Below are 19,017 nucleotides of genomic sequence, written 5' to 3'. Positions count from 1 at the left end.
TTTCGCAGCATCTCTCCTTTCCTGATTCCAACGGGCGTTCACCTCCAGCAATTCTTTGAGGGTTTTTGCTCTTTGACGATCCCTGTCCAAATGCACTTGCTGCTTGTGCAGCGGACTGGTGTCCCTGCTGAGTTTCTCCTTTCTGACTATCTTCAGATTCCCCCGGGATTGATCAATTCTTTGTTTCAGTTGTGATGGCGTCAATGCCGATCGTTCCAAGTGTTGTTTGTCTAAATAGTCAGAATTGTTTATAAACTTATCTTTAAGATTTAAAATTCGTTTTTTGGTAGTCTGCCAAAATGTGCCTGAAAGGAAGATACTTGAATAGTTATCTGCTTGTTTCACCGTAAGTCTCGCATTATGGTACTAAGACATATCTTGATCAATCTATTGTTTTCTTCTAGCAACATTACCCCCAATCTTCTTTTTATGGTTTGTATTGTTCGCTCTACTAAACCGCAACCCCGATGGTCACCCACCGGACAGAATTTTTGTTCGATATTGAGTTCAGTACAAAACTTTTTTTAGTGTTTTCCCCTTAAATCCTGAAAATCGGTCGGATCGTATTGATTCCGGAATGCCGTGTGTGTCTATATATGATCTCAAGAATTTCACCGTACACTTTCCAATTGCTGATTTAGTAACCTTCACCGACAGGAATTTCGAGAATCTATCTATAGCTACTAGAAGGTAGATCTTTTTTCCTCTGTGGTTTTCTAACAGTCCCGCGTAGTCAAATTGTACTTCCTGTCCCGGCTGCGTGAGCAGTGGCAGTGGTTTTGACGCGTTTTTTGGAATAAGATATTTTACGTTCTTACCATATCTGGTGAAACTACGCTACTCTTCCGCTAGGTTCTCTATGTCCTTGTGCATATGCGGCCACCACAAGTTTTGTGACACACCTAGCATAGTCTCGTGACCCGGATGTCCCCGGTGAATTCTTTTGAGCACAGCTTGTCTCGGTTGTAGGGGAGCCGCCAGTCGGTTGTTCACCAGAATGCAATCGTCTTGCACCGCCATCTGTGACCACAATGGGTTCGTGTATGGTCCCATCAACTCGAAACCCTGTTTGTCTCCTCGCTCTATGACTCGTCGGAGGCGGTCCATCCATGTATCTTCAGTCGTCAATTCTGCCAGAAGACTTTTATCAAACAATTTCGATAGGTTCTCCAGTGACTCCTCCTTCTGCTGTTTTTGCAGCTTCTGTTTACTGAATTTTTTGGGTGGTTCAATTGTACCCACCTCTTGATTACTTTTGATGTCCTCTGTGGTTGTCAAATCCACCTCAATTACTTGGACCTCGCTCAATCTCCTCTCATTCGAAGTAGCTGGTGTGAGGCTAATCGGTCCTTGAGTTGTTTCTTCTGGAATATTACTAGTTTCCTCCGACGTTGCCAGTAACTCCCTGTTGATGTTCACAGGAGTGTTTGCTTCTCCCCCAATCAACTGCCAAAACGAAAGTAGTCTGTTGTCTGCCTCCTTCTGTTGCTCCGGTTGAAATGCCATTTAACTCGTGATGGAATTCTTGTTTCACTGTCCGAACTGTCTCTATTTTTCCTGCCTCCGCGAATTATTTTCCTTGTGCGTTGCAGTGTCTCTGTAACTTCCTCCTCTTCAGAGAATTCGTTTGTGTTTGAAAGAGAGCGATTCCATTTCGGGTCCAGAATGTTCTCTTCTCTTTCGTCATTTCGCCAATCATGTGGTGTATCTGACCAGCAGTCGTATGAGCGATTGAATTTTTCTGCCATCCCTTTCTCCGAGTCTGTTTTTATTCTGAACTTTATTGACGGATTGAACTGTTTTTTTTTTTCAGTTTTTGGATACGACTGTTTGCTGAGGTGAAGTGACGAAAAAGTGATCGGTTTCTCTTAAAATTTGCTGTTTAGCTGTTTTGGCAGACGTGAAAGCAACCACTAAGCAATGACTGTTTTACCACATTCCTTCTAGAACATTCTAGAACGTTTTCGTTCCGGTCGAGCGACCCAATGCCTTCCAGCCTACTGCTCATGCAGTATAACGCTTCATGAAAAAAGTTTATTGTTGCCACTACAAATTATTCGTCTAATTCCGATTCGGGCCAAGGATCAATAAAAGGATCACGCGATAAATAATTGACTATCCCCATGTCCCTCCCCGAAATTTAAACTATTTTAAATTGATATGGCAACAATCGATCGACCCCCCGAGTCAATCGGGATTGATAGGTCTTGTTAGACTTATTACCATCTAGCGCTGATATGAGTGCTTTGTGATCTGTTGCGATGGTAAATGATTACCTAATAGGTAATGTTTGTACCTGTCTACTGCCCAAACAACCACCAATAGAATCAATTTGTTTGTTGAATATTTTTTTCTTGTTAATTTAAGTACCTGCATGCGAATGAGCCCCCAAGCCATCGTGGCTTGCGTCACATTTAACTCTTGTTTCCCGCTTAGCATCGTAGTAGTTTAGTTTTGTAATGTTCGCTACTGCAGTTTTGATAGCATCAAGCACCACTGTGTGTTCATCCCCCCACTCGAATTTCTTTACTGGTAGTTTCATGTTTTTCAATTTTTTCTTTTGATTCTCCTTTTTAAGGAGTGGCCTCAACTTTTCCGTTAAGCTTGGTAGCCTTTCCACTGGCAATATTAAAATTACGCTGCTTAGCTGTGTCTGCAGCCAATTTTCGCTGACTATACGCGTACTTTAAGTCTAACACCGTGAAATAAAGTGTGCCAATTTTTTTCTCGGTAACAATTTGACTTACCCCATCGCTGAGTTCATCTACATTGGGCATTTGATACTTATTTTTGAAAAATTGTCTGTTTATTGGTTTTGCGTCCGTCGCCAATTTTATCGAGTCGTCCTTTTTTACTGTTACTGTTATTACAATTGGGGCTATGAAGCAACCGCTTGTACATTTGTCTAGCTTTGTGATGTGAGCTTCTGTCAACAGTTTTTCAATTTCTTTCTCTACCTTATCCTGTATGTGAATTGGAATTCTTCTCCCCTTTTCTTGAATCGGACATAGGGATACTTGAATTTTGAACTTACATTGTGATTTTTTGAAATTCCTTGTCTATCGAATAAACTTCTGAATTTATTGAAGCATTTATCTTTCCAACCTTCCGACTGCTCGCACATGAGCACGTCAAACCAAGATAGTTCTTTTGGAGCTGGTTTTTGTGTGGTGACTATCCCCACTTGTCCTTGTAAATCCAATCCCATAATGCATCTGGTTTTACGTTCCGTCACCAGGAATGTAGCTCCTTTCACCTCCCAGCCTGCCGGCCGAAGATTCGTCTTCAATTCCCCCAATACACAGATCGGTTGTTTGTTTTTGTCAATGAATTTTGTAATCAAGTTCAGTTTTTCAGACGGGATGAATCTTGCTTTGTTTGATTTATCCAATCTTTCTTTTGCTGTCGCCCAATTTAAGAAAGAGACTGGACTTCCGGTATCTACCGTCAGTTGTATTATTTGATTGCCTATTCTTACCATGGCCTTTAGTGATTTTACTCTATTCAACTTTGGGTCTCGGATTGAATCGATTTTTTGGACTTGTATCGTCTCTCCATTTGACTTTTCTTGTTTTCACTGATTCTATCCCTCACATATTTCGAGATTTGTTTGTTCTCCGGCTGATGTGTTTGTATCGACATTACTTCAAAATCACTACATGAACCAAAATTTTCTCTTATCTGATAACATTTCTCTACGGATCCTTCAGATCTTTCCGCAACCTCACTCACTTGCTGGGATCTACACAGTTTTGCAAAGTGATTGGGTTTTTCGCAATTCTTACAAGTTTTGCCCATTGCGGAACAGTTTTTCAGATGTCCCTGATCGAATACTCTTCCACGTCTGTTACATGGTTTTGCTTTTGTGTTCGACTATCTCTTGATATTTTGTCGTGTATTCGTTTCCCTTTTGTTATATTGTTGTTTTTTTTGTTTCCTTTTGAGTTCCTAACTGCCATCACTGGTTCTTGTTTTATCCTCACTCCAGAGTTATAGTTGTTACTTGTTCTTCCTGTTGCCGCTGCATTTGGCTTTTGAAATGCGATTGTAGTCAATTTGCTATGTTCAAATTTTATAGCCCTCTTTATCTAGCGTTTCGAATGTCAGCGTATCCTGTAACGTCACGTTTTTCGTTTTCGAAATGAATAAGCCACGAACTATCTCACTCTCTAAGGTTCCGAGTTCTGATCGAGCTGCTTGTGCAGTTAGCGCTGCATGAAAAACCTCCAGTGATTCTCCGGATTCGTGTATGGTCCCATCAACTCGAAACCCTGTTTGTCTCCTCGCTCTATGACTCGTCGGAGGCGGTCCATCCATGTATCTTCAGTCGTCAATTCTGCCAGAAGACTTTTATCAAACAATTTCGATAGGTTCTCCAGTGACTCCTCCTTCTGCTGTTTTTGCAGCTTCTGTTTACTGAATTTTTTGGGTGGTTCAATTGTACCCACCTCTTGATTACTTTTGATGTCCTCTGTGGTTGTCAAATCCACCTCAATTACTTGGACCTCGCTCAATCTCCTCTCATTCGAAGTAGCTGGTGTGAGGCTAATCGGTCCTTGAGTTGTTTCTTCTGGAATATTACTAGTTTCCTCCGACGTTGCCAGTAACTCCCTGTTGATGTTCACAGGAGTGTTTGCTTCTCCCCCAATCAACTGCCAAAACGAAAGTAGTCTGTTGTCTGCCTCCTTCTGTTGCTCCGGTTGAAATGCCATTTAACTCGTGATGGAATTCTTGTTTCACTGTCCGAACTGTCTCTATTTTTCCTGCCTCCGCGAATTATTTTCCTTGTGCGTTGCAGTGTCTCTGTAACTTCCTCCTCTTCAGAGAATTCGTTTGTGTTTGAAAGAGAGCGATTCCATTTCGGGTCCAGAATGTTCTCTTCTCTTTCGTCATTTCGCCAATCATGTGGTGTATCTGACCAGCAGTCGTATGAGCGATTGAATTTTTCTGCCATCCCTTTCTCCGAGTCTGTTTTTATTCTGAACTTTATTGACGGATTGAACTGTTTTTTTTTTCAGTTTTTGGATACGACTGTTTGCTGAGGTGAAGTGACGAAAAAGTGATCGGTTTCTCTTAAAATTTGCTGTTTAGCTGTTTTGGCAGACGTGAAAGCAACCACTAAGCAATGACTGTTTTACCACATTCCTTCTAGAACATTCTAGAACGTTTTCGTTCCGGTCGAGCGACCCAATGCCTTCCAGCCTACTGCTCATGCAGTATAACGCTTCATGAAAAAAGTTTATTGTTGCCACTACAAATTATTCGTCTAATTCCGATTCGGGCCAAGGATCAATAAAAGGATCACGCGATAAATAATTGACTATCCCCATGTCCCTCCCCGAAATTTAAACTATTTTAAATTGATATGGCAACAATCGATCGACCCCCCGAGTCAATCGGGATTGATAGGTCTTGTTAGACTTATTACCATCTAGCGCTGATATGAGTGCTTTGTGATCTGTTGCGATGGTAAATGATTACCTAATAGGTAATGTTTGTACCTGTCTACTGCCCAAACAACCACCAATAGAATCAATTTGTTTGTTGAATATTTTTTTCTTGTTAATTTAAGTACCTGCATGCGAATGAGCCCCCAAGCCATCGTGGCTTGCGTCACATTTAACTCTTGTTTCCCGCTTAGCATCGTAGTAGTTTAGTTTTGTAATGTTCGCTACTGCAGTTTTGATAGCATCAAGCACCACTGTGTGTTCATCCCCCCACTCGAATTTCTTTACTGGTAGTTTCATGTTTTTCAATTTTTTCTTTTGATTCTCCTTTTTAAGGAGTGGCCTCAACTTTTCCGTTAAGCTTGGTAGCCTTTCCACTGGCAATATTAAAATTACGCTGCTTAGCTGTGTCTGCAGCCAATTTTCGCTGACTATACGCGTACTTTAAGTCTAACACCGTGAAATAAAGTGTGCCAATTTTGTTCTCGGTAACAATTTGACTTACCCCATCGCTGAGTTCATCTACATTGGGCATTTGATACTTATTTTTGAAAAATTGTCTGTTTATTGGTTTTGCGTCCGTCGCCAATTTTATCGAGTCGTCCTTTTTTACTGTTACTGTTATTACAATTGGGGCTATGAAGCAACCGCTTGTACATTTGTCTAGCTTTGTGATGTGAGCTTCTGTCAACAGTTTTTCAATTTCTTTCTCTACCTTATCCTGTATGTGAATTGGAATTCTTCTCCCCTTTTCTTGAATCGGACATAGGGATACTTGAATTTTGAACTTACAATGTGATTTTTTGAAATTCCTTGTCTATCGAATAAACTTCTGAATTTATTGAAGCATTTATTTTTCCAACCTTCCGACTGCTCGCACATGAGCACGTCAAACCAAGATAGTTCTTTTGGAGCTGGTTTTTGTGTGGTGACTATCCCCACTTGTCCTTGTAAATCCAATCCCATAATGCATCTGGTTTTACGTTCCGTCACCAGGAATGTAGCTCCTTTCACCTCCCAGCCTGCCGGCCGAAGATTCGTCTTCAATTCCCCCAATACACAGATCGGTTGTTTGTTTTTGTCAATGAATTTTGTAATCAAGTTCAGTTTTTCAGACGGGATGAATCTTGCTTTGTTTGATTTATCCAATCTTTCTTTTGCTGTCGCCCAATTTAAGAAAGAGACTGGACTTCCGGTATCTACCGTCAGTTGTATTATTTGATTGCCTATTCTTACCATGGCCTTTAGTGATTTTACTCTATTCAACTTTGGGTCTCGGATTGAATCGATTTTTTGGACTTGTATCGTCTCTCCATTTGACTTTTCTTGTTTTCACTGATTCTATCCCTCACATATTTCGAGATTTGTTTGTTCTCCGGCTGATGTGTTTGTATCGACATTACTTCAAAATCACTACATGAACCAAAATTTTCTCTTATCTGATAACATTTCTCTACGGATCCTTCAGATCTTTCCGCAACCTCACTCACTTGCTGGGATCTACACAGTTTTGCAAAGTGATTGGGTTTTTCGCAATTCTTACAAGTTTTGCCCATTGCGGAACAGTTTTTCAGATGTCCCTGATCGAATACTCTTCCACGTCTGTTACATGGTTTTGCTTTTGTGTTCGACTATCTCTTGATATTTTGTCGTGTATTCGTTTCCCTTTTGTTATATTGTTGTTTTTTTTTTGTTTCCTTTTGAGTTCCTAACTGCCATCACTGGTTCTTGTTTTATCCTCACTCCAGAGTTATAGTTGTTACTTGTTCTTCCTGTTACCGCTGCATTTGGCTTTTGAAATGCGATTGTAGTCAATTTGCTATGTTCAAATTTTATAGCCCTCTTTATCTAGCGTTTCGAATGTCAGCGTATCCTGTAACGTCACGTTTTTCGTTTTCGAAATGAATAAGCCACGAACTATCTCACTCTCTAAGGTTCCGAGTTCTGATCGAGCTGCTTGTGCAGTTAGCGCTGCATGAAAAACCTCCAGTGATTCTCCGGATTCTTGCATTTGTGTGAACAATTTATATCTTTCATAGGTCACGCATTTTACCTTTAGGAACGAGACCTCTGCAAGCTCTGTAATTTCCCTGAACGAAATTTTGGATATTTCAACATGTGGATTCTTCTGTAGAAATTGTTTCTTTCCTTCTGTTCCGAGTGAGAGAAATAATCTGGATACCAGTTTCTTTTGCACTTCGTTGTAAAAAACATTGTGATCAACCCTTAGACCCCGTGTTCTTCTCTCCTCATTTTCCAGCATTACTCGATCTCTTGCTAACTACTTATCTCTGGCTGTCGTCGCAGCTTCAGTTTCTCCCTCTAATGGTGTTTCTGGTCGTGGAGGTGGTTCTTCTAATATGTCTTTTGGTTCATCTAACATAACCTCTGGATTTACGTTTTCTTTCACAGTTACTGCCATTAGAAATTGTTCGAACGAGAATTTAAATTGCCACGGAGGGTCTAAGTTCGCTGACGCCCAAAATACGGGTATTCTCATATCCGTCCGGTTGTCCTGAGCTGCGAATCCTGTTTTTTGCGCCATGTGATATCCTATGCGGTATCGTGGGAAAACTAATGGTAAATTCAATAATGTATTCTGAATTAATTGAATTAAGTTTTCTTTTCTTTTTCTAAAGTTAGTTACTGAGAGAGATACTGCAGAATCAAAACTCTGAGCTCTCAGCTGTGTGTCAATGTCACTGTACACATGACCTTGGACACATCATAATAATAATAACACCACTGAAGGTTGGTATTGCATAATTCATTTACTGCTATTGCAGTAGCAGTATATGACACTTGCAAATGTATTCTTAGACACAACGTGAGACTGAGAATACCAGGGATTGGATAGAAATTTTAGAATGCGGTCATTAAACTGGCCGAGCGTGATTGTAATGTTTTTCAAAATCGCTCATAGATCTAAAAACCAGTTTCAATATGATGTCAAAACATCGAGAAACAAAAAATTGGATAAAAATTATTTTTAAAAAATGTCGCTTCGGATATATATGGAAAGCACAACTCATATATCACATATATGCTTCACATATCCGTACCTTAAATTTTACTGCGTTGAATTTATCGACAAAATAGGTTTGTGTCAGAGATTTTTTTCCTTAGCTGTTTGAATCACCTAAATTTGCCGGCTATTCTGTTGGGTTGGTGAGCTGGTTCAAAAATATATCTGATATTCAGCTCAAATACTAATCTACTATGCGAGCGATGTAAAGTTTAAATTCCAGGATTAAAAACTAAAAACAATGGGCTATGATAATCAAATCAGGAACAATTTTCATCTGGTAATTATTTAACTTAGTTTTCACACTGGTTAGAATATAAAAGCAAATTAAATTTTTTGAACAAAGTTATTTTTGGAAAGGACATTTTTTTGCAAAATAGCAATTGTAAGTAAAAACCTTTGCTTCGACATATTATACTAATCAAAGTGAAAACAATGCTGAGCGTATTTAGTCAGATTTTTTTGCGGACATCGTTGGATGATTGTCACGATTCAATAGTAAATTGACTAGTACAACTAGCAATCAGAAATAACAACACTGATTTACCTCACAAAGATCGCGCACGAGCCTTGAGGCTCATCGAGGCGAAACCCTGGAAAACCAAAAACACGAGGATCAAGATACTAACAATTAAGAAATTAAAATTTTATTTAAATCGGATTTATTTATCAGAATGTTTTCTGTTGAACAGCATATGCTAGTAAGCCTTACGAAATAACTGGCTTGATATAACTGCCAAATGTTTGAAAAGACCTGCCTATTCTATTTTTTAACTTTCAAGAAATACTTTTCATTTTTTTGTTTTCCGACCAAAACTATCTGGCTGTTTTTTTGTATTAATTTTCAATCTATTGGATTTGCATAACAAGTTTAAATTTTCATCTTTTTCTTTGAATTCTTGTACTGCGCTCAATCTTTTACTTGTGCAAAAGAGCGATGTGTCATTCGCGATAATACACACTTTTCTCGGTTTTTCAATTGCTAGGATGTTCATTTAAGTATAGTAAAAACTGCGGCGGCCCAAGTACCGAGCCAGTGGAACACCGTATATTATTTGTAGCATGTTCGAATTCTTTCCATTGGAAGATACATATTGATAACGTTCATTTAAAAGTGATTATACTAGACTGTAGCATATGCCACGAAATCCATAGCCTTCTAGCTTTTTCGTCAGAATAGTATGATCGATATTGTCAAACTTTTTTTGGAAATCTTTAAAACAAGCGAATTTTTTGTTTTTCGAATCTTCGCTTGTTCGCAAAATTTCTGCTGCTGCCATGATAGCGTGGATACATGAACAAAATTTCCTGAAAGCAAAAGCATTTTTTCGATAACTTTGCATGAAAACCATTTTTTCGATAACTTTGCATACTGTTGAAAGCAGGTTTATTGGTATAAATTTGGATGGTTCCTCGTAAGAACCCTGCTTATGAAAAAGAGAACTTTGGATATTTTGATTTCGTCTATAAAAAGTCCATAGATTGACATTTGATTGAACAAATTAGCTATTGGATAGCCAATTACCTTAGCACACAGTTTACTCATTTTATTACTTATATTTTCATGATGACAAGACAATTTGTTTTTGAGAGTTTTTATATCTTTCAGTTTTTCATCATGATTTATGGAGTGGAGAAAATTAGATGAGTCAATCTGTTTAACTCTAAAACGAATCATGTTCTGATTATCTAGCAAGGAAGCCATTTGTTCTCCAATATCAACAAAAAACTGGTTGAACTCATTCAAATTTATTGGAAAAAGTTTTTTGTTTTAATTTTAATAAACTTCAATAAAAGCAGAGAACAGCAATTTGGAATTTTAAAAATGCTTGTGTTTTTATCATAGTACCCTATTTTGCACTGTCTAACAAGACGAAGAAGTTGGGCACTTCAATTTCTATACTGCAATATATCATTTTCTTATGGTTTTGAATTATACATTTTAAATAGTCTGTCTCGTTAATTGCAAAGGCTTCGAATTCTTGGCTTCAATTGCAATGGCTTCTATCCCAATACTTTTCTTTTTTGATAGTTTTTTTCCAGCGGACAAAATTTATCAAAAACGTCATTAATTGAGTTCATAAATGATTCCAAAGAAAGACTTCATTTACAAAAAAAAAATCAATAGCTTGCACCGAACGTTATCGCTCTTAAAACAGTCTAAACTTCTTCAGGAAATGATGTTATCAACTTTTTTTTCAAATGTCCCGATGCAAAGGTTTACTTTTAAGTCATAATGATCACCTATTTTTACACTGAACGTTTCCACTGTACTAAAATTGTTATAAATAATATGATCAAGGCATGATGAGCTAATACTTGTTATTTTGGTTGGTAATGATTTTTGAACTGGAAGTCACAAAGATCCTAAAAAGCAAAATAATTTATTGCAAGTTTTTGAACGATGATCAAGAATATCTACGTTTAATTCCACGCAAAAGAGGATGTTTTCTCCGCGGCATTATAATCAAATAATAGATTTTCCAACGAGAATTTCCAAGCCTTGAAAAAGCCAATTGCTGTCAAAACATCAAAGATATAGTTGGAGATAACTTGAGAAAAAAATTGAGGTTTCGACTTCATCTTATGGTTTGAAAAAGCTTTAAAACGACTTAGATTGTCCATATGACAAGAATTGGATTACAGTCGATTTTAAAGAATTAATTTAGGGAAGACCTAACAAAAAGGATTTTCATTAAAGTTGATTTATTTGGTCGAAATTCTAAAATTTAAAAAATTAATTTTCAATCATTTCTAAATTAATAAAAATTTTGGTTTCAATTTCATACAGATTTTGAGTTTTAAGTCCATTTAAGTTGAGTTAAACTGACTTTGGCCCAATTTTTGGTACAATTAATTTATGCAGTTTCTATGCATTTCATTAAGTTCAGAGCTTCTCGACTATGATTCAAGAAAGAATATGCATTTTGTCTAACAAAATTGCGTCTAGAACATTGAAATTGAAAATTTTACTTGCAGAAATTTTGTATGATTTTTTTTTCATAGTGCAAGAACCCTTTCGGTATGAAAAGATTTTTTCTTTTTAGTACATATTTCTTGTTTCGAAACAAAAAGAAAATTCATAACAAATCAGATTTATTTGAAATTTGATGGATGTCACTGCCTTGCACAAACCCAGTAAAAATGATTGAAGTAATTTTTTAAGGAATAAAAATGTTTTTTTTTAACCGTAAAATCCATTTAATCTATTGTAAATCGGTTTACGTGTCTACATGGGCTACCGTACATCATTTTCCATACTGTATATTATCTGTAAAAAAAAATCGATTTAAATCGATTTTAATCTCAATTTTGTCAGTGCGGGTGGTCAAGTTATGTGCATTGAGCAATATGAGGAGTAAGTCAAGTGTGATTTTGTCGCAAATAATTAGGTATCTTTCCTCGCGATTTTAATCTACTTCGAAAAGTTTTAAAAGATAACCTATTTGTTATACGCTTAACCTTATCTGAAGTTTATCTGCAGTGCTGGATTTTGAATAAAAAATGGACCTAGTAAGATGCATCAAATGATTTAATAAAAAAATTTTAGATGGATAAAATTTCAGCATACGCGTTAATGGCACAAATTATATCGCGCGTGAGTTATCACAAATCGACTAAATTGGCAATCTGTAAAGCCCTATAACTTTTAAAAAAAGATCACAGCTGAAATACTTTCATCAAATAGAGCTCTGGATTACATTACCGGATGATTTGGTCAGGATAAAAAAAATGCCCAGCAAAATAGGACTGGAGAAAATTTACCACGACGAGCCCAAACATTCTGTCACTTTCTTTGAAAATCTGAACAATTAGTTGAGACCTTATGTTTTTTTCCCAAAAAACCGTTGCAATTACATTAACTGACATTCAGACCATTCAAAACTTTGCCCTGATTTGATTCCTTTTTTCAAACAATTTTTAGGTCAGCTAAAATTGTTTTTCGAGCTATTACAAATCACGGCACCGACGCAACTTTGACCAGTTTGTCAAGACGACCTGTTTTTCAAAACGAATACAAACATTTTCGACGAGTAAATTGTAAAATCGTGTTTTTCAGCGCGCGTGCCATCCTTACAATTAGTGGAGAATAGTGCCAAAGGACACTTTGCATTGCCAAGGGGTCAAACTCTTGAGGATACCGGGCCGCCCCGCCCCTCTCCACCTAAATCTTCCGCAGAAAGTAACGGAATCTCTGTGCTCGGTGTGTATTTTTTCCTGACACTTTTTGACTTTCATCTGGACATTTTTGAACGAAATAAATTTGTTTATCTGAAAGTCAGTAATCGCCTGAGTTCAAAAAACCTAACCTGTGATCATTTTTTAAAAAATTTGGGGTTTGTGAATTGCTAATTTGACTAATTTGACTACCTTATGAGAACTAACGTGCAAGATGTTTTGCGTTATTACAGCATTATTTTTTTTTATCGAATGGAGTTTTTATGCATAGTTTTTTGAAATGATTTAGGTTGCATTCTAACTGCAAACGCTTTTCACGTTCGATCAGTTTCATTCAAAGAGGCCGATTGTTTAGGCCGCTTACTTTCTTATATTCGTGAACGCATTTAATTTTTTTTCGAACATTTTATCGTGGTCGTCAAGACTTTTGAATGAGATTTTTCAGTTGTACGTTACAAGAACAGTGGTTTTTCAGCGTTGTCGATGTTGTAGCATGTTGTAGATGAAAACAATGAAACTCCTTTTAAATCATTTTTCCCATTTTATTGAGATGCAACTTTCAGCACACACAGAATAGATTGCACGCTTTAAACTAAAGTAGTTTACTGGTTCAATTTTAACTTTTTTTATCTGCAATTTTGGTTGTTGTTACTCGTTTTATGTTTCTCAATTTTGTTTTTTTTTATTCATTTTCTGAATTTGCATAGAAATTTTGGGGGTGGGGGTCTTACGACGTTTGTATGTAAGCATATATGTTTATGGGTTGGGCTACTATTCGTAACAAGCGAAAATTCGTAACAAGGCATTGGCAATTATATTACGTTGCTTCGCTTCGCTCCGCTGCATTTACATCATGAATACTGCGCAAGAATCAGTTTCCCCAGCTTAATCTACAGATACGAATTCGCTTGATACGATTTGTTGCCTGTTACGAATTTTCAACTATCACTCGGCAAAATTGAAAATTTTTGGCCAAAAAACTGTATTTTCAACAAACTGGCCACAAAGTGTCTGTAAAAAATTTTAGGGGTCAAGAATACCAAAGCGGAGCTGAGGGTGGTTCTTGTGGAGAGTGGTGATTGTGGGAATGGATTTTTTTTGCAGTTTGAGAAATTTCAATTTATTTTAATTGGGTTATACTTCTTCTTAGATTTGATAAAACAATGGATTAAGTTCAAATTTTTGTTCCATTTTAATGGCTAAGGGTAAGACGGGAATCGATTGTTTTATTAACATTTTAGACTACAAACAACCATTCTGTTGCCATTTTTTCCCCAAAATGCCCCTTTTTTCTATAATTTCAACATTTATGGCTGGCCAGTCCCAATATTTTTCTAAGGGTGCCTTAGGCGCTAATATAAATAGAATTGAAAGTGAGCGTGCGCCAAAAAAATTGGTAAGTTTTTTGGTAAATTTTTTTGAAAAAAAAAGCTTAAAACGCTCGTTTTTCTTTCAAAATTTGCCTGAAGCGCAGAAAATTTTTTTGGAAATAGTGGGGTCTTTTGAATATAATCAGAGAGTTCGGAAAAAAGCCAACGAAATGTTTTATTTTTTGAAAAATTGCTAGAAAAACTTCTGCGCACGCGACTGCTTGAGACTATTGATCTTTAAACTTTTTCCATCAATTTTTTCCCTTTTTGTTTCATTTTTGACTCTACCCTCTAAGACGTTGTTATTTATGTCGTTTAATTACAGCAGAGAAAAACAAAGGATCAAGAACGGAACCTGGTGGCACACCACAACTCATTTTGCAGATACTTGATTCACATTGATGATCTACTAAATAATATTTTCTGTTAGTCAAATAATTTACGAGAGGAAGACCTATTTTCCCTCTAAATCTACATTTTCAAAGTTTTGATGGCAAAAAAAAATCATTTTTGATAGTGACAAAATATTGCGTAGATCAACAAAAAGAAACATCCCAAATTGTTTTAAATAATTTTCGCATTAACTCTGTGATTCGAGTTATTGCTTCAACATAAGAATGCTTTTCTATGAAACCATTCTTTCACAAAAATATCAGGTTGTTTTTTAAAGGAAAGCGTTCGCTGATGCTGCTAAAAAACTTTCTCGAGGACTTTGCCTATTGTAGATAGGAGATCAAATGGCCAATATTTGGACGAATCGCTTTTTAACTTCAATCAGGGAAATCAATTTGACTAGCTTAAGTTCATCAAGTACCAAACTCCTCATCAATACGTTTGTTAAAGTAGGATGCTAGACACTCCTTGCTGACTGGTGCACACAAGCTTAGCATTTTGTTAGATACATAGTTATGACGAGCAGAGTTTTTAAGTTTTACTTGTTTTAAAAATTGACAGTTTTTTCCCAATCAGTTTGTTCTATTATACAAGTGCAGCCGATATCGTTGATAGAATTTGTGACAATGGTGGGAATTTGACACGTTTTTCTGATTCAGTTTTTCAATTTTCAGTGTCAGGTCCTTTTTTTTCAAGATTAAAACCTAAACCTAAAAACTAAAAATTTTTAATCTTGAAAAAAATCGCCATGAAGTCAAAATAATAATTGTTGTTCACTATCATTAATTGGGTTTTTAAAACCAATTTTAAAAAACTGAAAACTGGAAGTGCTACCCAAGATATCAAGTTCGTCAAAACATGCAATTATCTAGTTAATTAGTTTAACACAACAGTTAAGCAACATTACAAGAAGAATGAAGATTAAATTAACGAGGAATTATCGCATTTTGCTGATTGTTTGTCGACCTAACTCCAATTAATGAATTGGCCAATCAGAGCTGAGGGTAGTAAAAATTCGGGTAGTAAAAATTCGATAAGTTGAATCCGATTTTTATTCTTTTCTCACCATGAATGTCACAATGGCTTTGTTTTCATATCTGCCCTAGGTTTTCAAAGGTTTTTAAGGAAAAATACTTGTGTTATCAGAATAAATTCTTGTTTATCTTTAAAGATAAAGGTACTCGAAGTATTTGCAAGTGCATCGGGCAAAATTTAAGGTTGCAAAATTTCTACATCTACTTCTCATTTAAATGGCATTGGGCAAGGCAACTGATTTTTTGAAAAAATGCAACTGATTTTTTGAGAAAATATGAGACGAGATCAAAATTTTCAAAAATGTCATGCCAACACTTCCAAACTAAGAAAAAAAACATCCGAATTATATGTGAGTTTTTATTGCTCCAAAAATCTGACACTATCCATATTGCAGACGACAGAAGAAATTTTAATTATTATGCTGAAAAATATTGTTGTGAAGACGCCTGTAGAATTCTGTCTGTTATATGCAAAAAAAAATCTTTTTAAACGCTTGATTCTCCACAATTCTCTAAATTATCCGTAATTCAATTGACTTGCCCCTCCTAATATTGACTCTCAAAGAAATTGAATTCTTTTTGGGTGTATTGCGTATTCGATTATAAGTGATTTTAATTGAGTTTGCTGGGTTCTTGTGTGGCTTGCAGTTTATGACTTGAAGGAGTAGTTCTGTTTGACGAAATGGTCCGCAAACTCAGGGTAGGAAATAAACCCATCGCTGTTATCGTCCACACTCTTCATCAGGGCGTAGGCTGAAAAAAAACGGGCTCTTTTCCACTTTTCACCAGCACATTTCAAAATTTCATCTTTCTTAGCGTTCTCCAATGTTCTGTTATGGCTGAATTCGTGATGTAAAGATGTAGGGTATGAAGAATAATTATGTTCACAATAGATAGTTTGTTCATCATTCAAAAATTTTTTTTGCAAAATATTATGCAGAAATAATTATATTTTATCAAAACTAAAATTCAAATGTGGGGGGGGGGGTTGTTAACGAGACGAAAAACGGTGTTGTATAATTTTTTTTCTGCCAATCGCAGATAATCTATCAAAGGCTGTGCAGCAGCTGATCTAATAATAGTGCGTTATTATTGCCACACATTACATTCTGTGTTACTTAATGGAGAAAAACTTATTATTTGCGACTCAGCGTTATTTGTTTGCACTTGGAACTTTCCATGACTTTGTCACTTTTGAAGCAAAAATCGGTGATGTTGTGGTAGAGTTGAAGCTAGAGGTCAAGTGAGAGCTCATCCTCACACAGTATCATTGCCATTGCAGGGAATCGAACACCCAATCTGACGATATCAACGCTGACGCCTTATCTCAAGGTTAAATTCTTCGTTAAAGGAAATAATAATGGCCTCCTAATCAAACTGTCGTTGTTAGAAATCCACCCGGTGTGAAAAAACAGATACATACATCAACTTGGGGGCACTTTTTCAGTTCCGAGCTTTTTGTCTGAAATTCTTTTTACAAACTGTTATTTAAAACGGATTTTGATTTTCTTAGCATAAAAACCTGTCAGCGTGAACAGATTTGAACAAAAAGTATATTTCATGCAGTTTGCGGAATGAATACTTTTGAAATTGGAAAAGAGGCGTAGTACTTAGTATTTAGGCATCAATCTTTGCAACTATCAGATCTTAGACTTGAAGTATCTTAAATGTGTATCTTAAATATCAGATCTTCGGTGTATCTTAAGTCTCAGATCTTCAGTGTATCTTAAATAACAGATCTTCGGTGTATCTTAAATATCAGATCTTCAGTGTATCTTAAATAACAGATCTTCGGTGTATCTTAAATATCAGATCTTCAGTGTATCTTAAGTCTCAGATCTTCGGTATTTCTTGATATTTAAGATCGCCGAAGAACTGAAACTAAAGATACATAAGGTTCCTAAAGTATCAAATCTTAGTGTATGAAACTTAAAAAGGCAATCGAATAAAATCCAAAACTAGGAAACTGAAAAAGCGACGTCGTGGGTTCCCTGGGACGTGTACCTGCACTCTGCAACTCCTGCTGATTCTGAATGCCCATTCTTCTCAACACAGTCATGATCTCCTGCCTGGTAATCATGCCGTCTCCATTCAAGTCATACTGTTTGAACTCTTTCTCGATGTCCTCCCGCAGATAGTAGCGCACAAATTCGTAGAAGTCCACCTCCTTGTCACGGTTGTCGTCGAACTTCTAAATCAAACAGCAAACAAATTCAATTTAATTGTCGCACCCTGGTCGTCCTTTGCAAAAAAAACACTATTGCGAGAAAAAGGAAACAGGACATACGATTCCTTTGCAAGTGGCAGAAATGTTTGTTTAAAGACAAATTTAAAAAAGAAAAATCACAATAAAGAAAACATTCCATTACGAGGCTAAAACGTGCACTGAATAGGCGCACAAGCTTGTGTCTGTATGTTCCTGGATTCCAAAAACTAATCTTTAAACATGTTCCAAAATGTAAGTGGATTCCACTTACAAAACTTCCGTGGATTCCGCGTACAAGAACCTGTTATGTAAATTTTGTCCGCCCATTTGTTGTGTCGTGGATTCCGCAACAAGCGAGCGAAAATAGCTAGTTGTTTTGGATTCCGCAACTGTAAGTGGATTCCGCAAAATGTAAGCGGAATCCGCAAAGGTAAGTGGATTCCGCAAACTGTAAGTGAATTTCGACTTTTGTTCAAACCGAAATTGCACATGAACAATTAAAAGCTGAGCTGGAACTTTTATCTCTAGCAATGCGGAATTTTAAAGCAAAGACTTAACCATTGTCAGCGGAATTCACAAACAAATCTTGAAACATTGGTTACTCAAATCGGTGGATAACATCTTTTAGTATTTTGGAAAGACAGCACCGAATAATTTCAGTTTTGGATTCATTGAGTTAAGAGTGTATGGAAATACAACACAGATCACCAAATTAGGCCAGTATTTGGGATTGCGTCAATCCCAAATACTGATTTTGGAACCATAACGCCGAATAAATTCAGTAATTGTAGTCATTGGGTTGAGAGTGTATGGAAACACAATACACAGCATATCGCCAAATTAGGTCAGTATTTGGGGTTCTATCGATCCCAAATACTGTTCAGTATTTGGGATTGATGAAATCCCAAAAACTGGAAAAAAAATGGAATAAATATGGAAAAAAGTCATTATTTGGAGTCATTAGGTTGAGAGTGATTAGAAACCCAATGCATAGCAAATCGTCGAGTTGTTTCAGGCTTTGGGATTTCATCGATCCCAAATACTGGTCAGTAATTGAGATTCCATTAATCCCAAACACTGATCTATTCTAGTAAGTTTCTATTCTGGTCCAATCAAATCATGTAATTAAAAGATATAATTTTAAAGGCTACTACATATATACATATATGTAAACGGAATCCGCAAACAAAATGCGGATTCCACTTACAATTTGCGGATTCCACTTTTACTTTGCGGATTCCGCAAATTCGTCTGTTTTTTTAGAGCGCTTTTGAGTGGAACAGTGTTTTAAGTTTGGGGAATCCATAACAGCAAAGAAGATCAAAGAAAAGTAGCAAGGACGTGAATTTTGCAACAAATTTGA

General features: G+C 36.6%; 2 protein-coding genes across 2 annotated transcripts in view; both read right to left on the bottom strand.

Moving 5' to 3' along the window:
• Nucleotides 1-19,017, bottom strand: part of LOC134840025 (motile sperm domain-containing protein 1-like) — a 484,177-nt gene that overhangs the window by 242,870 nt on the left and 222,290 nt on the right. The window lies entirely within an intron of this gene.
• LOC134840665 (calcineurin subunit B type 2-like) overlaps nucleotides 15,946-19,017 on the bottom strand; it is a 28,534-nt gene continuing 25,462 nt past the window's right edge. The window contains exons 2-3 of the mRNA XM_063856633.1: nucleotides 17,453-17,639; nucleotides 15,946-16,201 (exon numbers count right to left, since the gene is read on the bottom strand). Coding sequence (XP_063712703.1) covers nucleotides 16,098-16,201; nucleotides 17,453-17,639 — 291 coding nt within the window. The 3' untranslated portion in view covers nucleotides 15,946-16,097. The remainder of the gene's footprint in view (nucleotides 16,202-17,452; nucleotides 17,640-19,017) is intronic.

Source organism: Symsagittifera roscoffensis, chromosome 2 (assembly GCF_963678635.1).
Source record: "Symsagittifera roscoffensis chromosome 2, txSymRosc1.1, whole genome shotgun sequence".
NCBI lineage: Eukaryota > Metazoa > Xenacoelomorpha > Acoela > Convolutidae > Symsagittifera > Symsagittifera roscoffensis.
Note: the sequence above shows the minus strand (reverse complement) of the source record. Positions and strands in the feature narration are given on the sequence as shown.